Source organism: Macaca mulatta, chromosome 12 (genome assembly GCF_049350105.2).
Source record: "Macaca mulatta isolate MMU2019108-1 chromosome 12, T2T-MMU8v2.0, whole genome shotgun sequence".
Classification (NCBI taxonomy): Eukaryota; Metazoa; Chordata; class Mammalia; order Primates; family Cercopithecidae; genus Macaca; species Macaca mulatta.
Genome location: NC_133417.1, coordinates 83,526,179 through 83,546,160, shown reverse-complemented (window position 1 = coordinate 83,546,160; position 19,982 = coordinate 83,526,179). Strand labels below are relative to the sequence as shown.

General features: G+C 39.9%; 1 protein-coding gene across 4 annotated transcripts in view; it reads left to right on the top strand.

Annotated features, from left to right (window-relative positions):
• TTN (titin) overlaps positions 1 to 19,982 on the top strand; it is a 273,480-nt gene that overhangs the window by 201,747 nt on the left and 51,751 nt on the right. For all 4 annotated transcript variants that reach the window (XM_015110458.3, XM_077957272.1, XM_077957273.1 and 1 more), the window contains 31 exons: positions 487 to 789; positions 1,646 to 1,948; positions 2,049 to 2,330; positions 2,424 to 2,723; positions 2,816 to 3,118; positions 3,208 to 3,516; positions 3,631 to 3,912; positions 4,014 to 4,313; positions 4,399 to 4,692; positions 4,787 to 7,753; positions 8,084 to 8,404; positions 8,503 to 8,787; positions 8,886 to 9,185; positions 9,496 to 9,798; positions 11,035 to 11,310; positions 11,414 to 11,713; positions 11,806 to 12,108; positions 12,481 to 12,780; positions 13,165 to 13,452; positions 13,816 to 14,112; positions 14,201 to 14,503; positions 14,605 to 14,910; positions 15,798 to 16,085; positions 16,178 to 16,468; positions 16,559 to 16,846; positions 17,014 to 17,601; positions 17,692 to 17,796; positions 18,249 to 18,446; positions 18,538 to 18,834; positions 18,951 to 19,538; positions 19,630 to 19,932. In XM_015110458.3, coding sequence (XP_014965944.3) covers positions 487 to 789; positions 1,646 to 1,948; positions 2,049 to 2,330; positions 2,424 to 2,723; positions 2,816 to 3,118; positions 3,208 to 3,516; positions 3,631 to 3,912; positions 4,014 to 4,313; positions 4,399 to 4,692; positions 4,787 to 7,753; positions 8,084 to 8,404; positions 8,503 to 8,787; positions 8,886 to 9,185; positions 9,496 to 9,798; positions 11,035 to 11,310; positions 11,414 to 11,713; positions 11,806 to 12,108; positions 12,481 to 12,780; positions 13,165 to 13,452; positions 13,816 to 14,112; positions 14,201 to 14,503; positions 14,605 to 14,910; positions 15,798 to 16,085; positions 16,178 to 16,468; positions 16,559 to 16,846; positions 17,014 to 17,601; positions 17,692 to 17,796; positions 18,249 to 18,446; positions 18,538 to 18,834; positions 18,951 to 19,538; positions 19,630 to 19,932 — 12,171 coding nt within the window. The remainder of the gene's footprint in view (positions 1 to 486; positions 790 to 1,645; positions 1,949 to 2,048; positions 2,331 to 2,423; positions 2,724 to 2,815; positions 3,119 to 3,207; positions 3,517 to 3,630; positions 3,913 to 4,013; positions 4,314 to 4,398; positions 4,693 to 4,786; positions 7,754 to 8,083; positions 8,405 to 8,502; positions 8,788 to 8,885; positions 9,186 to 9,495; positions 9,799 to 11,034; positions 11,311 to 11,413; positions 11,714 to 11,805; positions 12,109 to 12,480; positions 12,781 to 13,164; positions 13,453 to 13,815; positions 14,113 to 14,200; positions 14,504 to 14,604; positions 14,911 to 15,797; positions 16,086 to 16,177; positions 16,469 to 16,558; positions 16,847 to 17,013; positions 17,602 to 17,691; positions 17,797 to 18,248; positions 18,447 to 18,537; positions 18,835 to 18,950; positions 19,539 to 19,629; positions 19,933 to 19,982) is intronic.

Here is a 19,982-nt window from a genome sequence, read left to right as displayed (position 1 = left end):
ATGTGGGGCTTGATGCTATGACTCACACCTGTAATCCCCTGACTTTGGGAGGCCGAGGCAGGTGGCTCACTTGAAGTCAGGAGTTCGAGACCGGCCTGGCCAACATGGTGAAACCCTGTTTCTACTAAAAATGCAAAAATTAGCCAGGTATGGTGGCACGCACCTATAGTCCCAGCTGCTTGTGAGGCTGAGGCAGGAGAATTGCTTGAACCTAGGAAGCGGAGGTTGCAGTGAGCTGACATTGCGCCACTGCACTCCAGCCTGGGTGACAGAGCGAGATTCCATCTCAAAAAAAAAAAAAAAAAAAGTGGTTGACTGTTTTTGTATTGACTAGATAGCAGGAGGAGGAGGAAAAACTAACTCAATTAGTAGACACAAAACCTTACTTTCTTCATAACAACATTTTGTCTCCTTTTAAAAAACAAATGTTGAGCATTATCTTTCATTGAAGGCAAACAGCTTGAAATATTTTCTTCTTATTTCCAGATGTTCCGGGTCCTGTTGGAACACCATTCCTAGCTCACAACCTAACCAATGAGTCCTGCAAACTGACATGGTTTTCTCCAGAAGATGATGGAGGCTCTCCAATCACCAATTATGTCATTGAAAAGCGTGAATCTGACCGCAGAGCATGGACCCCAGTGACATATACAGTTACCCGACAAAATGCTACTGTCCAGGGTCTCATTCAAGGAAAAGCCTACTTTTTCCGAGTCGCGGCTGAAAATAGTATTGGCATGGGTCCATTTGTTGAGACATCAGAGGCACTTGTTATCAGAGAGCCAATAAGTAAGTAAAATTAAAAACAACTTTATGCTTAATCACTTCTTTACTCATTTAGTACAAGATGATGGTAAAAAAAATATGTGTATAAATGCCATACATTTCACTCATTTGACAAGTAGTTATTACACAACTACTCAGTATCTGATTTGGTAGTACTTGGACAGTGATTGTGAAAGAGATTTTACAAATACGTATAATTCATCAAATTTCTTTTTTTTTTTTTTCTTGGTTTTGTTTTGACACATAGTCTTACTCTGTTACCAAGGCTGGAGTGTAGTGTCATGATCTTGGCTCACTGCAACCTCCACCTCCGAGGTTCAAGTGATTCTTGTGTCTCAGTCTCCCAAGGAGCTGGGATTACAGACATGCACCACCATGCCCGGCTAATTTTTGCATTTTTAGTAGAGACACGGTTTTGCCATGTTGGCCAGGCTGGTCTCAAACTCCTGACCTCAAGTGATCCACCTGCCTCGGCCTCCGAAAGTGCTGGCATTACTATGCCTGGCCCATTTATCAAATTTCTTCCATCTATACCTCACAGATTTTTTAAAATTCCCACTTAATGGCATTAATAGAAACTGAATTATTTTCCTACGTCTAAAACTACCAACTCTGAAGATCTTTCTTAAATTATTTTTCCTCAGCAAACCTCATTTCCTCATCTGTCAAGTGAAGAAATTCTATTGTATTTGGTCCTTTTTAACTCTAATAGTTTTCGGATGAGACCTCTTTTGCTATTTATGGGAGCAGAGAGTTTAATGTTTAAACACAATCCTCAGAAAAGGAATATTCACTACATCCTACTACATTCTTAATGTGACACTTTTTTCTACCACAATTCCTATACTTATATTCACAGCTGTACCAGAACGTCCTGAAGACCTGGAAGTCAAAGAAGTTACTAAAAGTACTGTAACTTTGACTTGGAATCCTCCTAAGTATGATGGCGGGTCAGAAATTATTAACTATGTCCTAGAAAGTCGGCTCATTGGAACTGAGAAGTTCCACAAAGTTACAAATGACAACTTGCTTAGCAGAAAATACACTGTTAAAGACTTAAAAGAAGGTGATACCTGTGAGTACCGTGTCAGTGCTGTCAACATTGTTGGACAAGGCAAACCATCATTTTGCACCAAGCCAATTACTTGCAAGGATGAGCTGGGTATGTGTCTACTACAATTTATACTTCAGAAACTTGCACATTTGTAGTTTGTAATAAGACATCAGTAAAAATGACTTGCCTTTATAATTGTAAATTTTAGCACCCCCAACACTTCACCTCGACTTCAGAGATAAGCTCACGATTCGAGTTGGTGAAGCTTTTGCCCTCACTGGCCGTTACTCAGGCAAACCAAAGCCTAAGGTTTCCTGGTTCAAAGATGAAGCTGATGTGCTGGAAGATGATCGCACTCACATAAAGACTACACCAACAACACTTGCTTTAGAGAAGATCAAGGCCAAACGTTCAGATTCCGGCAAATACTGTGTGGTTGTGGAGAATAGTACAGGCTCTAGGAAAGGTTTCTGTCAAGTTAATGTTGTTGGTAAGTCTTATTTAGTGGAAAGAATAGATCTTCTTTTCTTTCAAAAGCAGAAATGGAAATAACATTTTGTGCCATGATTTTTTTTTTCTGCAGACCGTCCTGGTCCACCAGTAGGACCAGTTATTTTTGATGAGGTGACCAAAGATTACATGGTTATCTCTTGGAAGCCTCCTTTAGATGATGGAGGCAGTGAAATCACCAATTATATTATTGAGAAGAAGGAAGTGGGTAAAGACGTCTGGATGCCCGTGACATCTGCAAGTGCTAAAACAACATGCAAAGTTTCTAAACTACTTGAAGGAAAAGATTATATTTTCCGGATACATGCTGAAAATCTGTATGGAATAAGTGATCCTCTGGTGTCTGATTCAATGAAAGCCAAAGATCGTTTCAGTATGCATTATGTCTCTTTTTAGTGATTCAATGCTTGATATAACTAATAGGAAGAAATAAAATTCTAACACATTTTCCAACATTTGTTACAGGGGTTCCTGATGCACCTGATCAGCCAATTGTTACAGAAGTTACCAGAGACACTGCATTAGTAACCTGGAACAAGCCACATGATGGAGGAAAACCCATCACAAACTATATCCTGGAAAAGAGAGAAACTATGTCTAAACGATGGGCTAGAGTTACCAAAGATCCTATTCATCCGTACACTAAATTTAGGGTTCCTGATCTTCTAGAAGGATGTCAGTATGAATTCCGGGTTTCTGCAGAAAATGAAATTGGTATTGGAGATCCAAGCCCACCATCCAAACCAGTCTTTGCTAAAGATCCAATTGGTATAGTATTAATGGATTTATTCAGTTTTCATGTTATTTAACTTTGTTTTCAGCTATATGCTAATTCATTTTTTACTTTTATTTTTTAGCTAAACCAAGTCCACCTGTTAATCCTGAAGCAATAGATACAACATGCAATTCAGTCGATCTAACTTGGCAGCCACCACGTCATGATGGTGGGAGCAAGATTCTGGGTTATATAGTTGAGTACCAGAAAGTTGGAGATGAAGAGTGGAGAAGAGCCAATCACACCCCTGAGTCATGTCCTGAAACTAAATATAAAGTCACCGGTCTTCGGGACGGCCAAACCTATAAGTTCAGAGTGTTAGCAGTCAATGAAGCTGGTGAATCAGATCCAGCTCATGTTCCAGAGCCAGTCCTAGTAAAAGATAGACTTGGTGAGTAAAATGCTCTCACCTGTGTTTGCAAGGAAAATAGATGTCTGATTGTATGTGTTTAATTATAATCTGCATTATGGATCAAATCTGAGTGTTCTGTTCTCTTTTTTCTAGAACCCCCTGAGTTGATTCTTGATGCCAACATGGCAAGAGAACAACACATTAAGGTTGGTGATACTCTAAGACTTAGTGCCATCATCAAAGGAGTGCCATTCCCAAAAGTAACTTGGAAAAAAGAAGACAGAGATGCTCCAACTAAAGCAAGAATTGATGTGACTCCAGTTGGTAGCAAGCTTGAAATTCGTAATGCTGCCCATGAAGATGGTGGAATTTATTCTTTAACAGTGGAGAATCCAGCTGGTTCAAAAACTGTCTCAGTAAAAGTACTTGTATTAGGTAAGAATTTTAATACTTATGCCATTAAAAATAAATTTTGATAATTTTGAGCTCTTATTTGGATAAAATTACTTATAAAACTGTTATTTAACACTTTTTAGATAAACCTGGGCCACCTAGAGATCTGGAAGTCAGTGAAATTAGGAAAGATTCTTGTTACCTTACTTGGAAAGAACCACTGGATGATGGTGGTTCTGTTATTACCAATTATGTGGTTGAGAGGAGAGATGTTGCCAGCGCCCAGTGGTCATCTCTCTCAGCTACATCAAAGAAAAAGAGTCACTTGGCTAAACATCTGAATGAAGGCAACCAGTACCTCTTCCGAGTAGCTGCAGAGAACCAGTATGGACGTGGTCCTTTTGTTGAAACACCAAAACCAATCAAGGCTCTGGATCCTCTCCGTAAGTTGCTTTCTCTGAATACAAAACTATTGTTTGACTGTCCTCAAGAATATTCCTTTTTCATCATAACTTCTTCTTTGAAAAGATCCCCCAGGGCCACCCAAGAACCTGCACCATGTAGATGTTGACAAGACTGAAGTCTCCCTCGTCTGGAATAAGCCGGATCGTGATGGTGGTTCTCCAATCACTGGATATTTGGTGGAATATCAAGAAGAAGGCACCGAGGACTGGATTAAATTTAAGACTGTGACAAACTTAGAGTGTGTGGTTACCGGACTACAACAAGGAAAGACCTATAGATTCCGTGTAAAAGCTGAAAATATTGTGGGTCTTGGTCTCCCCGACACAACTATCCCGATAGAATGTCAAGAAAAACTAGGTAATTTTTGGACTAGCAGTTTTATCTTATTTCTTTTTAAAATTATTCATGTAGGTGAAAATCAAAATCTAATTTATTCATGTTTACTTTTCAGTGCCTCCATCTGTGGAGCTAGATGTGAAATTAATTGAAGGTCTTGTGGTAAAGGCTGGAACCACAGTCAGATTCCCTGCTATTATAAGAGGTGTGCCTGTTCCTACCGCAAAGTGGACAACCGATGGGAGTGAGATTAAAACCGATGAGCACTACACAGTTGAAACAGACAACTTCTCATCAGTACTTACCATTAAGAACTGCTTAAGGAGAGACACTGGAGAATATCAAATCACAGTTTCCAATGCAGCTGGTAGCAAAACAGTAGCCGTACATCTTACTGTTCTTGATGTTCCTGGGCCACCAACAGGTCCTATTCATATTCTGGATGTTACTCCTGAACACATGACTATCTCATGGCAGCCACCTAAGGATGATGGAGGAAGCCCTGTGATAAATTATATTGTTGAGAAACAAGATACAAGGAAAGACACTTGGGGTGTTGTCTCTTCGGGAAGCAGTAAGACAAAGCTGAAAATCCCACATCTGCAGAAGGGCTGTGAATATGTTTTCCGAGTTAAAGCAGAGAATAAGATAGGTGTTGGTCCTCCCCTTGACTCCACACCTACTGTTGCTAAGCATAAATTTAGTCCTCCATCTCCTCCTGGTAAACCAGTGGTTACTGACATTACTGAAAATGCAGCAACAGTGTCTTGGACCCTGCCAAAATCTGATGGTGGCAGTCCAATAACTGGCTACTACGTGGAACGTCGAGAAGTAACTGGCAAATGGGTGAGGGTCAACAAAACACCTATTGCTGACCTTAAGTTCAGAGTGACTGGACTCTATGAAGGAAATACATACGAGTTTAGGGTTTTTGCTGAAAATCTTGCAGGACTAAGCAATCCATCCCCAAGTTCCGATCCAATAAAAGCTTGCCGTCCCATCAAACCACCTGGACCACCTATTAATCCTAAACTGAAAGACAAGAGCAGAGAAACAGCTGATTTGGTGTGGACAAAGCCTCTCAGTGATGGTGGTAGCCCCATTCTAGGATATGTAGTGGAATGTCAGAAACCTGGCACAGCACAATGGAACAGGATTAATAAAGATGAACTCATTAGGCAATGTGCCTTTAGAGTACCTGGACTAATTGAAGGAAATGAGTACAGATTCCGTATAAAGGCAGCTAATATTGTAGGAGAGGGTGAGCCAAGAGAACTAGCAGAATCTGTGATTGCAAAAGATATCCTTCATCCTCCAGAAGTAGAACTTGATGTTACTTGTCGTGATGTTATTACCGTGAGAGTAGGCCAAACTATCCGCATTCTAGCTCGAGTCAAAGGCAGACCTGCACCAGACATAACTTGGACTAAGGAAGGCAAAGTATTGGTCCGAGAAAAGAGGGTGGACATTATTCAGGACCTACCTCGTGTTGAGTTACAAATTAAAGAAGCTGTTAGAGCTGATCATGGCAAGTATATCATCTCAGCTAAGAACAGCAGTGGACATGCCCAAGGTTCAGCCATCGTTAACGTCCTTGACAGACCTGGGCCTTGCCAGAATTTGAAGGTTACCAATGTAACCAAAGAGAACTGTACAATTTCTTGGGAAAACCCACTAGATAATGGCGGCTCAGAAATAACAAACTTCATAGTAGAATATCGCAAACCAAACCAGAAAGGCTGGTCAATTGTTGCGTCAGATGTCACTAAACGATTAATCAAGGCCAACCTTTTAGCCAACAATGAATACTATTTCCGAGTTTGTGCAGAGAATAAAGTAGGTGTTGGGCCAACCATCGAAACAAAAACTCCCATTCTGGCTATTAACCCTATTGACAGACCAGGTGAGCCTGAAAACCTTCACATTGCGGATAAAGGAAAGACATTTGTCTACCTAAAGTGGCGGAGGCCTGATTATGATGGTGGCAGTCCAAATCTGTCATATCATGTTGAGAGAAGGCTGAAGGGCTCTGATGACTGGGAAAGAGTGCATAAAGGAAGCATTAAAGAAACTCACTACATGGTTGACAGATGTGTTGAAAACCAGATTTATGAGTTCAGAGTGCAAACGAAGAACGAAGGTGGGGAAAGTGACTGGGTGAAGACAGAGGAAGTTGTTGTTAAAGAAGACTTACAAAAACCAGTACTTGATCTGAAATTAAGTGGGGTCCTAACTGTCAAAGCAGGGGACACCATTAGGCTTGAGGCAGGGGTTAGAGGCAAACCATTCCCAGAAGTTTCATGGACCAAGGACAAAGATGCTACAGACTTTACAAGATCACCAAGGGTCAAGATTGATACCAGTGCTGATTCATCTAAATTTTCTCTTACTAAAGCAAAGCGAAGTGATGGGGGTAAATATGTAGTTACGGCAACTAACACAGCTGGCAGTTTTGTGGCCTATGCCACTGTCAACGTTTTAGATAAGCCTGGTCCTGTGAGAAATCTGAAAATTGTTGATGTGTCCAGTGATAGGTGTACTGTTCGCTGGGATCCACCAGAAGATGATGGCGGCTGTGAAATCCAAAATTATATTCTAGAAAAATGTGAGACAAAGCGAATGGTTTGGTCTACCTATTCTGCTACTGTCTTGACACCTGGTACTACAGTAACACGTCTCATAGAAGGAAATGAATATATTTTCAGAGTCCGTGCAGAAAATAAAATAGGCACAGGGCCTCCAACAGAAAGTAAACCAGTCATAGCCAAAACCAAGTATAATAAACCTGGACGCCCTGATCCCCCAGAAGTCACTAAAGTAAGCAAAGAAGAGATGACTGTGGTTTGGAATCCACCTGAATATGATGGTGGAAAGTCTATAACAGGATACTTTTTGGAGAAAAAGGAAAAGCATTCAACACGATGGGTCCCTGTTAACAAGAGTGCAATCCCTGAGAGACGTATGAAAGTACAGAATCTCCTCCCAGACCATGAATATCAGTTCCGTGTCAAGGCAGAAAATGAAATTGGAATTGGAGAACCAAGCTTGCCTTCAAGACCAGTGGTGGCAAAAGACCCCATAGGTAGGATGTCCTTGTTTTTTCTGATATTACATCAACTCTTAATCTCAAGCACAGAAGTATTTGATAAATAAGTTAATGTAACATCTAAATCCATAACATAAAAACTGTATTTAGCAAATATTTTTCCAAATAGACCTTTTACCAAAATACCTAAAAGGTACAAACAATAGTAGATTCTCATTTTTATGAAGGAAAATAAAGAGGACTCTAATTGAAAAATTGGACGACCTATATTTGATTAACTGAGGCTAGGCTATATAAAATTACACATTGAAGTATCACTATTAGTAGTTAAACATATGTATATCTATTCTTATATTTTATTTTCAGAGCCACCTGGTCCACCAACCAATTTCAGAGTGGTTGATACAACCAAACATTCCATAACTCTTGGGTGGGGAAAACCAGTCTATGATGGTGGTGCACCGATCATTGGATATGTTGTGGAAATGAGACCAAAAATAGCAGATGCATCTCCTGATGAAGGCTGGAAACGTTGTAATGCTGCAGCACAGCTTGTACGCAAGGAATTCACCGTTACCAGCTTGGATGAAAACCAGGAATATGAGTTCAGGGTGTGTGCCCAAAACCAAGTTGGTATTGGGCGCCCTGCAGAGCTAAAGGAAGCTATCAAACCTAAAGAAATACTAGGTAAGTCCTTCCTTTAGCATGTGATTCATTCACACCTAATTTCTTATGATTTCCCCACATTCTGAAACATCAATTAATGACCTTACTGTCATTTGCAGAACCTCCAGAGATTGATTTGGATGCCAGCATGAGAAAACTGGTCATAGTGAGAGCAGGATGCCCTATTCGTCTCTTTGCTATAGTAAGAGGACGACCAGCCCCTAAAGTCACTTGGCGAAAAGTGGGCATTGATAATGTGGTCAGAAAAGGACAAGTTGATCTGGTTGACACTATGGCCTTCCTTGTCATCCCCAATTCTACTCGTGATGACTCAGGAAAATATTCCTTAACACTTGTGAACCCAGCAGGAGAAAAGGCTGTATTCGTAAATGTCAGAGTATTAGGTGGGTTACTAAAATGCTTCTCCCTCCCACTTCAAAAATGAATTTGTTAATAGGGATGCTGAGGAAATGTGTATATCTGATTTTATGACTCTTTACAGACACTCCTGGACCTGTGTCTGATTTGAAAGTTTCAGATGTCACTAAAACATCATGCCATGTGTCCTGGGCCCCTCCTGAAAATGACGGTGGGAGCCAAGTGACACATTATATTGTGGAGAAACGTGAGGCAGACAGAAAGACATGGTCAACCGTTACCCCAGAGGTTAAGAAAACAAGCTTCCAAGTAACCAATCTTGTCCCTGGGAATGAGTATTACTTCAGAGTAACTGCTGTCAACGAATATGGCCCTGGCGTCCCAACAGATGTCCCAAAACCAGTGCTTGCATCAGATCCTCTAAGTAAGTATTATGCTTTCTTCCTCCTTTTAACTCCAGCCTCCTATTTCAGCAAGGTCAAGATACTAATACCATTTTAATCCACTTCTGAAAGAGATTTCATTTGTAGAGACCCAAATAGTGTAATAAATGTCTGTCTCACTCATGAAACACTTTTTTGATCTGTCTCATCTTACGTGTTTTACTTTTAATGTACTGAACTACAGGTTCTATGTACATTGGAGCAAATGGCATACTAAAACTCTTATGTACATTAAAAAGGGGATTTGATTAGGTTACCTAGGTAATTTTATACATTATGTTTTTCTTCTAGGTGAGCCGGATCCCCCAAGGAAATTAGAAGTGACTGAAATGACAAAGAACAGTGCCACCTTAGCCTGGTTACCTCCCCTGCGTGATGGAGGTGCTAAAATCGATGGCTACATCATTAGTTACAGAGAAGAAGAGCAGCCTGCAGACCGCTGGACAGAGTACTCAGTGGTAAAAGATCTCAGCCTTGTTGTCACTGGCCTAAAGGAAGGAAAGAAATACAAATTTAGAGTAGCAGCCAGAAATGCTGTTGGAGTCAGTTTGCCAAGAGAAGCTGAAGGAGTGTATGAAGCCAAAGAACAACTGTGTAAGTAGTCATTGCTTCATTTATGTCATGTGCTAAGTTTATTAGAATTTCTTTTATATGTAGACATTTCTCCCTGAGGAATCTAGCTCTATAAATACTTGAAAAACAATAGAGAACAGTGGCTTTCAAACACGTGGGTGGGCCAACAACACACAGTAAATAAACTTATACAAACACATAGATAACTAAAAACCATTTCCTGAAACAATACCCATTCATTATCATGTGCACTCTTATGTTTTCTACCCTATTCTGTGTGGTTTTTGTTTTGTTTTGTTTTGTTTTTTGAGACGGAGTCTTGCTCTGTCCCCAGGCTGGAGTGTATTCTGTGTTTTTTAAAATGTTGGCTGTACAACAAACATATATAAAAAAAGCTCATCATCACTGGTCATTAGAGAAATGCAAATCAAAACAACAATGAGATACCATCTCATGCCAGTTAGAATGGCAATCATTAAAAAGTCAGGAAACAACAGGTGCTGGAGAGGATGTGGAGAAATAGGAAAGCTTTTACACTGTTGGTGGGAGTGTAAATTAGTTCAACCATTATGGAAGACAGTGTGGCGATTCCTCAAGGATCTAGAACCAGAAATACCATTTGACCCAGCAATTCCATTACTGGGTATATATCCAAAGGATTATAAATAATTCTACTATAAAGACACATGCACATGTATGTTTATTGTGGCACTGTTCACAATAGCAAAGACTTGGAACCAACCCAAATGTCCATCAGTGATAGACTATATAAAGAAAATGTGGCACATATATACCACAGAATACTACGCAGCCATAAAAAAGGATGAGTTCATGTCCTTTTCAGGGACATGGATGAAGCCGGAAACCATCATTCTCAGCAAACTAACACAAGAACAGAAAACCAAACACCACATGTTCTCACTCATAAGTGGGAGTTGAACAATGAAAACGCATGGACACAGGGAGGGGAGCATCACACACTGGGACCTGTCAGGGGGATGGGGGGCTAGGGGAGGGATAGCATTAGGAGAAATACCTAATGTAGATGATGGGTTGATGGGTGCAGCAAATCACCATGGCACGTGTATACCTATGTAACAAACCTGCACATTCTGCACATGTGTCTCAGAACTTAAAGTATTTAAAAAAAAAAAAAAATTGGCGGTAATACAAGCATTAATTTGAACCAGTATAGTTCTCCACCAGAAGAAACTTAACCACCTTCCCAAAATTAGTATCTTTTCATTTTACTTTCAGTGCCACCAAAGATCCTTATGCCAGAGCAAATTACTATCAAAGCTGGGAAAAAACTCCGAATTGAAGCCCATGTGTATGGAAAGCCTCATCCCACCTGTAAATGGAAAAAAGGAGAAGATGAAGTTGTCACATCCAGCCACCTGGCAGTGCATAAAGCAGACAGCTCTTCAATTCTGATCATAAAAGATGTGACTAGAAAAGACAGTGGTTACTACAGCCTCACAGCAGAGAACAGTTCTGGGACAGACACTCAGAAAATCAAAGTTGTAGTCATGGGTGAGTTAAGTATTAGACAAACGGCCATCTAAATATGAAACTCTGAAACATTTTTACCCATCAGATCCTTGTTCTTACATTTCTTTCCTCTTGGTTCATGCAGATGCCCCTGGCCCCCCTCAGCCTCCATTTGACATTTCTGATATAGACGCCGATGCTTGCTCCCTGTCGTGGCACATCCCTCTGGAGGACGGAGGCAGTAACATCACCAATTATATAGTGGAGAAGTGTGATGTAAGCCGAGGTGACTGGGTCACGGCTCTAGCTTCAGTCACAAAAACTTCCTGCAGGGTTGGAAAGCTGATCCCAGGCCAGGAGTACATCTTCCGGGTCCGTGCTGAAAACCGATTTGGCATTTCAGAGCCTCTCACATCTCCAAAGATGGTTGCAGAGTTCCCATTTGGTATGTTTTTGTGAAGGAGAAAAAAAGTTATGTTTTCTTTCTAGTTTGTTACTGAATGTAGAAACTGAAATTTTCCTTGTCTTCATCTCCAGGTGTTCCTAGTGAACCAAAGAATGCACGAGTCACCAAAGTCAACAAGGACTGTATTTTTGTTGCATGGGACAGACCAGACAGTGATGGAGGGAGCCCCATTACTGGTTATCTGATTGAACGCAAGGAAAGAAACAGTTTGCTGTGGGTGAAAGCCAATGATACTCCTGTCCGGTCAACTGAATATCCTTGTGCTGGCCTTATAGAAGGTCTTGAGTATTCATTTAGAATCTATGCCCTAAACAAAGCTGGATCCAGCCCACCCAGCAAACCCACAGAATATGTAACTGCAAGAATGCCAGTTGGTAAGTTTTGGGGGTTTTTTATTGTTGTTGTTGTTGTTTTAGTATTATGGAGGCACATTTAAATCTCAGAGTCTAAGATTTGGACTCCAAGACATAGACAGTAGTAGAGATCTGAAGATTACAACTCCCATTCAAGAATATGGTCTATCTCTTACAATGAAGATGACATATTAAAAAAAGAAAAGGACATACAATTTCCTTTAAAGCATACAGCAAGGACTCAAAAGTGCATACTAGTTGGACAATTATTAAAATGGGATAATTATCATCCTGTTGAGCTTGTTACTTAGCAGCAGGGATGATAATGTGAAATATGGAAGTTTAAACTTCTGCTAGTAAGATAAATGGTGAGTGTACCTCTTTTTGTTTTAGATCCTCCTGGGAAACCTGAAGTTATTGATGTCACCAAGAGTACTGTATCTCTGATCTGGGCACGTCCAAAGCATGATGGAGGCAGTAAAATTATTGGTTATTTCGTAGAAGCTTGCAAACTTCCTGGTGATAAATGGGTACGGTGCAATACTGCACCTCACCAGATTCCCCAGGAAGAGTACACAGCTACTGGCCTAGAAGAGAAAGCTCAGTATCAATTTAGAGCTATTGCCAGGACCGCAGTAAACATTAGCCCACCTTCGGAACCTTCTGATCCAGTGACTATCCTCGCAGAAAATGGTAAGATTCTGCTGAGTATTACAGGCAAAGATGTAACAGCATTCATGATGGTCATTTTTCCTAATAAGCAACTAAGTATACACCTAAGGAAGAAAGGAAAAATAAAATGATATTTTATATAAAGACACAAACATTATGATTATGGAGAATCATAATAAAAGCAGGATACACAACTGTGGCAATATATTTTCAATATATTTACAATATAATTTCAATAGTTATTCAATAATGCAGTTATTATTTGTCTATTTAAAATATGCAAAATGAAATAACATTGAAATTCCATTCTTGAAAGAGGTAGCATATGAATTTCCCACTATTATTAATAAGGATTACATAATATAGCCTTGCATATATTAAGTCCTTTATCTTCTTTCTTTCCAGTCCCTCCCAGGATAGACCTGAGTGTGGCTATGAAATCACTGCTTACTGTGAAAGCTGGAACTAATGTCTGCTTGGATGCTACTGTTTTTGGTAAACCAATGCCAACGGTTTCTTGGAAGAAAGATGGCACACTGCTAAAACCAGCAGAAGGCATAAAGATGGCCATGCAGCGGAATCTGTGCACCTTGGAGCTATTCAGCGTGAACCGGAAGGACTCGGGAGACTATACCATTACTGCTGAAAATTCAAGTGGTTCTAAGTCAGCCACCATTAAGCTTAAAGTGTTAGGTAACTAATAAACTTCATTAGAATCCCATATTTTACTTTGGTTAATGGGACGTAAATAGGATTTACAAAATAATGTGGGAGAAGACATACATATTCTAAAGTATATCTCCTATGCACAGAATTATTCTTATGACAGAACCATGTTTTAGAGTTAAAAAGAGCATTAGAAAAATCACATGTTTCAATTACCCAATTTTACAAATGAAGAAACTAAGATTCTAAAAAATTAAGTAATCTCCTAGGTCATATAGGAAATTGACAATAGAAAGACTGCAGTCCAGGTCTCCAGACTTCTACTCTATATTCATTCCCCATTCCAGATATTTTAGTGAAAGACTTCACTCTTCTTCCTTATTCTTTCAGATAAACCAGGTCCTCCAGCATCTGTTAAAATCAACAAAATGTATTCAGATCGTGCAATGCTTTCTTGGGAACCGCCTCTTGAAGATGGAGGCTCAGAAATCACCAACTATATTGTTGACAAACGTGAAACAAGCAGGCCCAACTGGGCTCAAGTCTCTGCAACTGTGCCTATCACCAGCTGCAGCGTGGAGAAACTTATAGAGGGCCATGAGTATCAGTTCCGTATTTGTGCTGAAAATAAATATGGAGTAGGCGATCCAGTCTTCACTGAACCAGCAATTGCCAAAAACCCATACGGTAGGAACATTTCCCGGTGGTTTTTCATTTTACTTTTTAAATATTACCTTTTAGTCTGGGAAATTAACTTTTCAATCAATTTCTGCAGACCCACCAGGACGCTGTGATCCTCCTGTTATTAGCAACATAACCAAAGATCACATGACAGTCAGCTGGAAGCCACCAGCAGATGATGGCGGCTCACCCATCACTGGCTATTTGCTTGAAAAGCGGGAAACCCAGGCTGTTAACTGGACTAAGGTCAACAGAAAACCTATTATAGAAAGAACACTAAAAGCAACAGGTCTTCAAGAAGGTACCGAATATGAGTTCCGTGTTACAGCTATAAATAAAGCTGGACCAGGCAAACCCAGTGACGCATCCAAGGCCGCTTATGCTCGGGACCCTCAGTGTAAGTGTTCATGAACAAGATCCATATCCTGTGTTAAAAGCAGCATGAAACACCCAGGAAGGAGGTTTGAATGAAAATTTCCTATCATTATTTCTTCTCAGATCCTCCTGGCCCACCGGCTTTCCCTAAAGTATATGATACAACTCGTAGCTCCGTGAGTCTATCCTGGGGCAAGCCAGCCTATGACGGCGGCAGCCCTATCATTGGTTATCTCGTTGAAGTAAAACGGGCTGACTCCGATAACTGGGTGAGGTGCAACTTACCACAGAATCTACAGAAAACCCGCTTTGAGGTTACTGGCCTGATGGAAGACACACAATATCAATTTCGTGTGTACGCCGTTAATAAGATTGGATACAGTGACCCCAGTGATGTGCCAGATAAACACTACCCCAAGGACATCTTAAGTAAGTATTACCAGGGGCAATACCTAAGGCTTTTCTTATTAATCATATTCTAAGAGGGAGAATAGAACTCCCTTAGGTAGATTAATTTATTTACAAGGTGTAGACTTGGTAACTCCAGGAGTACTTTTTAGGAGAGCTGGGTGGGTACTTTACGGTATTGTAGAACAGGCAAATCAAATGCAAATGATTTGTGGTTTTGAAAAGCTTTTCATATATATAAGAATTTCATGTCTTCAAAAGACATAGAATGACAGAATTTTATTGGAATGTAAGAATTTTATTTTACGAATAAAGAGGCCTTTTAACTAAGTAGTGAGCTATTTACTATTCTTAGGGTTTCTGTTTTCCAATCCACCATCTCCCTAAGTATGTGATTGGTGGGCTCTCCATCTTAATTTCCCTTCTTCTTATTTTTTCTATTTGCTTATTCTCCATGATAATTTCCCCTTTATTTGAATTACTTGATATTATATGTCACCCTCCAGGTACTTTTCTTCCTACTATGAAATAATAAAGAGAGCTAGAATATGTGGCAGAATACCTTCATGGAATGTAGAAAGGAAAAAACAAGAATGAAAGGGAGCCAAAAATCAATCATCTACTTTCCTTTTAGTATATGTAGCATTTCAGAGTACATAAGGCTCATGAAAAAGGAGGTACAGATCCTCCGGGGAAAACCTGGTTAAACTAAAGCATAGTGGAAAATGGAAAGATCAATAATTAGTACAGAATAGAAAAATGGTTTTGAGGATTGTATTAAGGAAGTTTTAAAGAACAAGAAATTGGCTCTAGAAAATAAATGTATTTTAGGAGTGATAAGGCCAGTCCTTGGAAATACATTTGACTATTAAATTTTTAATTAACTTTCTTCACCCAAAATTAAACAGTTCCACCTGAGGGAGAACTTGATGCGGACTTAAGGAAGACACTCATATTACGTGCTGGAGTTACTATGAGACTATATGTACCAGTAAAAGGACGCCCACCTCCAAAGATTACTTGGTCTAAACCTAATGTCAATCTAAGAGACAGGATTGGACTGGACATAAAGTCAACTGACTTTGACACTTTCTTGCGCTGTGAAAATGTGAACAAATATGATGCAGGAAAATACATCTTAACCCTGGAGAACAGCTGTGGTAAAAAGGAATATACCATTGTTGTGAAAGTGCTTGGTAAGTCTATTTCAAAAAAGAATCATATATATTTTAAAATAGTATATGTATTTTTTACACATTCATTTCTTATTTACCCACTATTTATCCAGATACTCCTGGGCCACCTGTCAATGTGACTGTTAAGGAAATATCCAAAGACTCTGCTTATGTTACCTGGGAGCCTCCCATTATTGATGGTGGAAGCCCCATCATAAACTATGTGGTACAAAAACGTGATGCAGAGAGGAAATCCTGGTCTACAGTGACAACTGAGTGCTCCAAAACGAGCTTCAGAGTATCTAATTTGGAGGAGGGAAAATCCTACTTCTTCCGAGTGTTTGCTGAAAATGAGTATGGCATTGGTGATCCCGGTGAAACTCGTGATGCTGTCAAAGCTTCCCGTAAGCAAATGAACCATCATCCCATCATTTTGAGTGACATCCTTCCTTTGCTATATGGGGCTTACACTTATCATTTCTCCTTTGCTTTAGAAACTCCTGGACCAGTTGTGGACCTGAAAGTGAGGTCTGTAACTAAGTCATCTTGTAGCATTGGCTGGAAAAAGCCTCATAGTGATGGTGGAAGTCGGATTATTGGATATGTAGTTGATTTCCTGACTGAAGAAAATAAGTGGCAACGAGTTATGAAATCCTTAAGCCTACAGTACTCCGCAAAAGATCTGACTGAAGGGAAGGAATATACCTTCAGAGTGAGTGCTGAGAATGAAAATGGAGAAGGAACCCCAAGCGAAATCACTGTTGTGGCAAGGGATGATGTTGGTAAGGCTCTATCCACACATCTTCATTTTTCCTTTATTGTCATCAAAAGTGCACTCTTGTGTCCTACTCATTAGCTTATCTAAAAATCCATTAAAAGCTAGAAGTATGTGAAAAAGTTAATTACCTGGCCTTAAAAATAACAGTAATTTATCTCTGCTATTTTACAGTGGCTCCTGATCTTGACTTAAAGGGTCTACCTGATTTGTGCTACTTGGCTAAAGAAAACAGCAACTTCCGGCTTAAGATCCCCATAAAAGGCAAGCCAGCTCCATCAGTCTCCTGGAAGAAAGGGGAAGATCCTCTAGCAACTGACACTAGAGTCAGTGTTGAGTCATCTGCAGTTAACACAACTCTTATAGTATACGATTGCCAAAAATCTGATGCTGGAAAATACACAATCACACTTAAGAATGTTGCTGGCACCAAGGAAGGAACTATCTCCATAAAGGTTGTTGGCAAGCCTGGCATCCCCACTGGACCAATCAAATTTGATGAAGTCACAGCAGAAGCCATGACCTTAAAGTGGGCTCCTCCAAAGGATGATGGAGGTTCTGAAATCACCAACTATATCCTAGAGAAGAGGGATTCTGTGAACAACAAGTGGGTGACGTGCGCCTCAGCTGTCCAGAAAACCACCTTTAGAGTAACCAGACTTCATGAGGGCATGGAATATACCTTCAGGGTCAGTGCCGAAAATAAATATGGTGTAGGGGAAGGCCTGAAATCGGAGCCAATTGTTGCTAGACATCCATTTGGTAAGTGTCTTAAATTCAGAAGACATGAAGCAAAACATGGTTTTGAGGAGGCTTCTTATTATAAATCTTGCATTATCTACTTTTTTCTAGATGTGCCTGATGCTCCCCCACCTCCCAATATTGTGGAGGTCAGACACGATTCAGTATCTCTAACTTGGACTGACCCCAGGAGAACTGGTGGCTCTCCAATTACAGGTATTTTGTTTATTCTTACCCTACATCTTTTACATCAAGATTCCTCACAAATATTTCCCTGAGAACAGTGGAATGTGTGCTTATCGATAACACTATCTGCTTATACAGAAATGTGTTTTTCTTTCAGTACATATGGTTAATGTTTAATTTTATTGAAAATCTCCTAATGTAATAGTTAATAAAGTATTTCTTATATTTCTTATAATTATAATTATTATAATATCTATTTTTGTAAGTTAAAATTGTTCAACAAAAAAGACAACTATGCATAGTCCAAGGGGAAAAAAAATGGCACTATGCTTAGGTAATAAAAGTATAGATACTAGCAAGAATGATTACTTGTTCAATATATATGGATATGTATAAATAATTTGGGCAACACATATATATTGTAAAATCAGGCTGCATTTATACTTTGTATGTGAATTGATACAACCCTGGGTCTTTTGTAGGGTATCATCTGGAGTTCAAGGAAAGAAACAGCCTTCTGTGGAAGAGAGCTAACAAGACTCCGATAAGGATGAGAGACTTTAAAGTGACAGGATTAACTGAAGGTCTTGAATATGAATTCCGAGTTATGGCAATCAATTTAGCAGGTGTGGGCAAGCCAAGCCTCCCATCAGAGCCTGTCGTGGCACTGGACCCGATTGGTAAGTCATTATATGAAGAAAAACCCATGTGCATTTTTTACATGAAGAAAACATTGGTATTTGTTTGACTGGTTTTGTTTTTATGTTTTAGATCCTCCTGGAAAACCTGAGGTTATTAACGTAACAAGGAATTCAGTGACTCTCATTTGGACTGAACCTAAATATGACGGTGGTCATAAGTTAACTGGCTATATAGTGGAGAAGCGAGATCTACCTTCCAAGTCTTGGATGAAAGCCAACCATGTTAATGTCCCAGAATGTGCCTTTACTGTAACTGACCTTGTTGAGGGTGGAAAATATGAATTCAGAATTAGAGCAAAGAATACAGCAGGTGCTATCAGTGCTCCATCAGAAAGTACAGGAACCATTATTTGCAAGGATGAATACGGTAGGTCCATTTTACTTTTTATGTACTTTGTTGTTTTTTTTTTTTTAAAAAAAAAAAAAAAAAAGCAAATTAAGCCTCCTTCCTTTTCTGATTAAAATGTATTTTCTTCTTTGCAGAGGCACCAACAATTGTCCTTGATCCCACAATAAAAGATGGGCTAACAATTAAAGCAGGGGATACCATTGTTTTGAATGCCATTAGCATTCTTGGCAAACCCCTTCCAAAATCAAGTTGGTCCAAGGCAGGAAAAGACATTAGACCATCAGATATCACTCAGATAACTTCAACCCCAACATCTTCCATGCTTACTATCAAGTATGCCACTAGAAAAGATGCCGGTGAATACACCATCACTGCTACCAATCCTTTTGGCACGAAGGAGGAACATGTGAAGGTAACAGTCCTTGATGTACCTGGTCCCCCAGGTCCTATTGAAATCAGTAATGTTTCTGCTGAAAAAGCAACACTTACATGGACACCTCCCTTGGAAGATGGCGGCTCACCAATTAAGTCCTATATACTTGAAAAGAGAGAAACCAGTCGACTTTTGTGGACAGTGGTTTCTGAAGATATTCAGTCTTGCAGGCATGTGGCAACCAAACTTATCCAAGGAAATGAGTACGTCTTCCGGGTCTCAGCTGTAAACCACTATGGCAAAGGAGAACCTGTACAGTCTGAACCTGTCAAAATGGTAGACAGATTTGGTATGTAGAGCATGTGAGGGAATTGAAATGGAAACATTTATAGCAGAGTTTAGGAAATCATGGATTTCTAATAAATTTGCTTCCTTTTCAGGTCCCCCTGGCCCTCCTGAAAAACCAGAGGTCTCAAATGTCACTAAGAACACTGCCACTGTCAGCTGGAAAAGGCCAGTGGATGACGGTGGCAGCGAAATCACAGGATATCATGTAGAAAGGAGAGAAAAGAAAAGCCTGCGGTGGGTGAGAGCAATAAAAACGCCAGTTTCTGATCTCAGATGCAAAGTAACAGGACTGCAAGAAGGAAGCACCTATGAATTCCGTGTCAGTGCAGAAAACAGAGCAGGAATTGGTCCACCCAGTGAGGCTTCAAATTCTGTTCTAATGAAAGATGCAGCATGTTAGTATTTGTCTTTTTCAATACCATTCATTCCAGAATGCCAATATTTT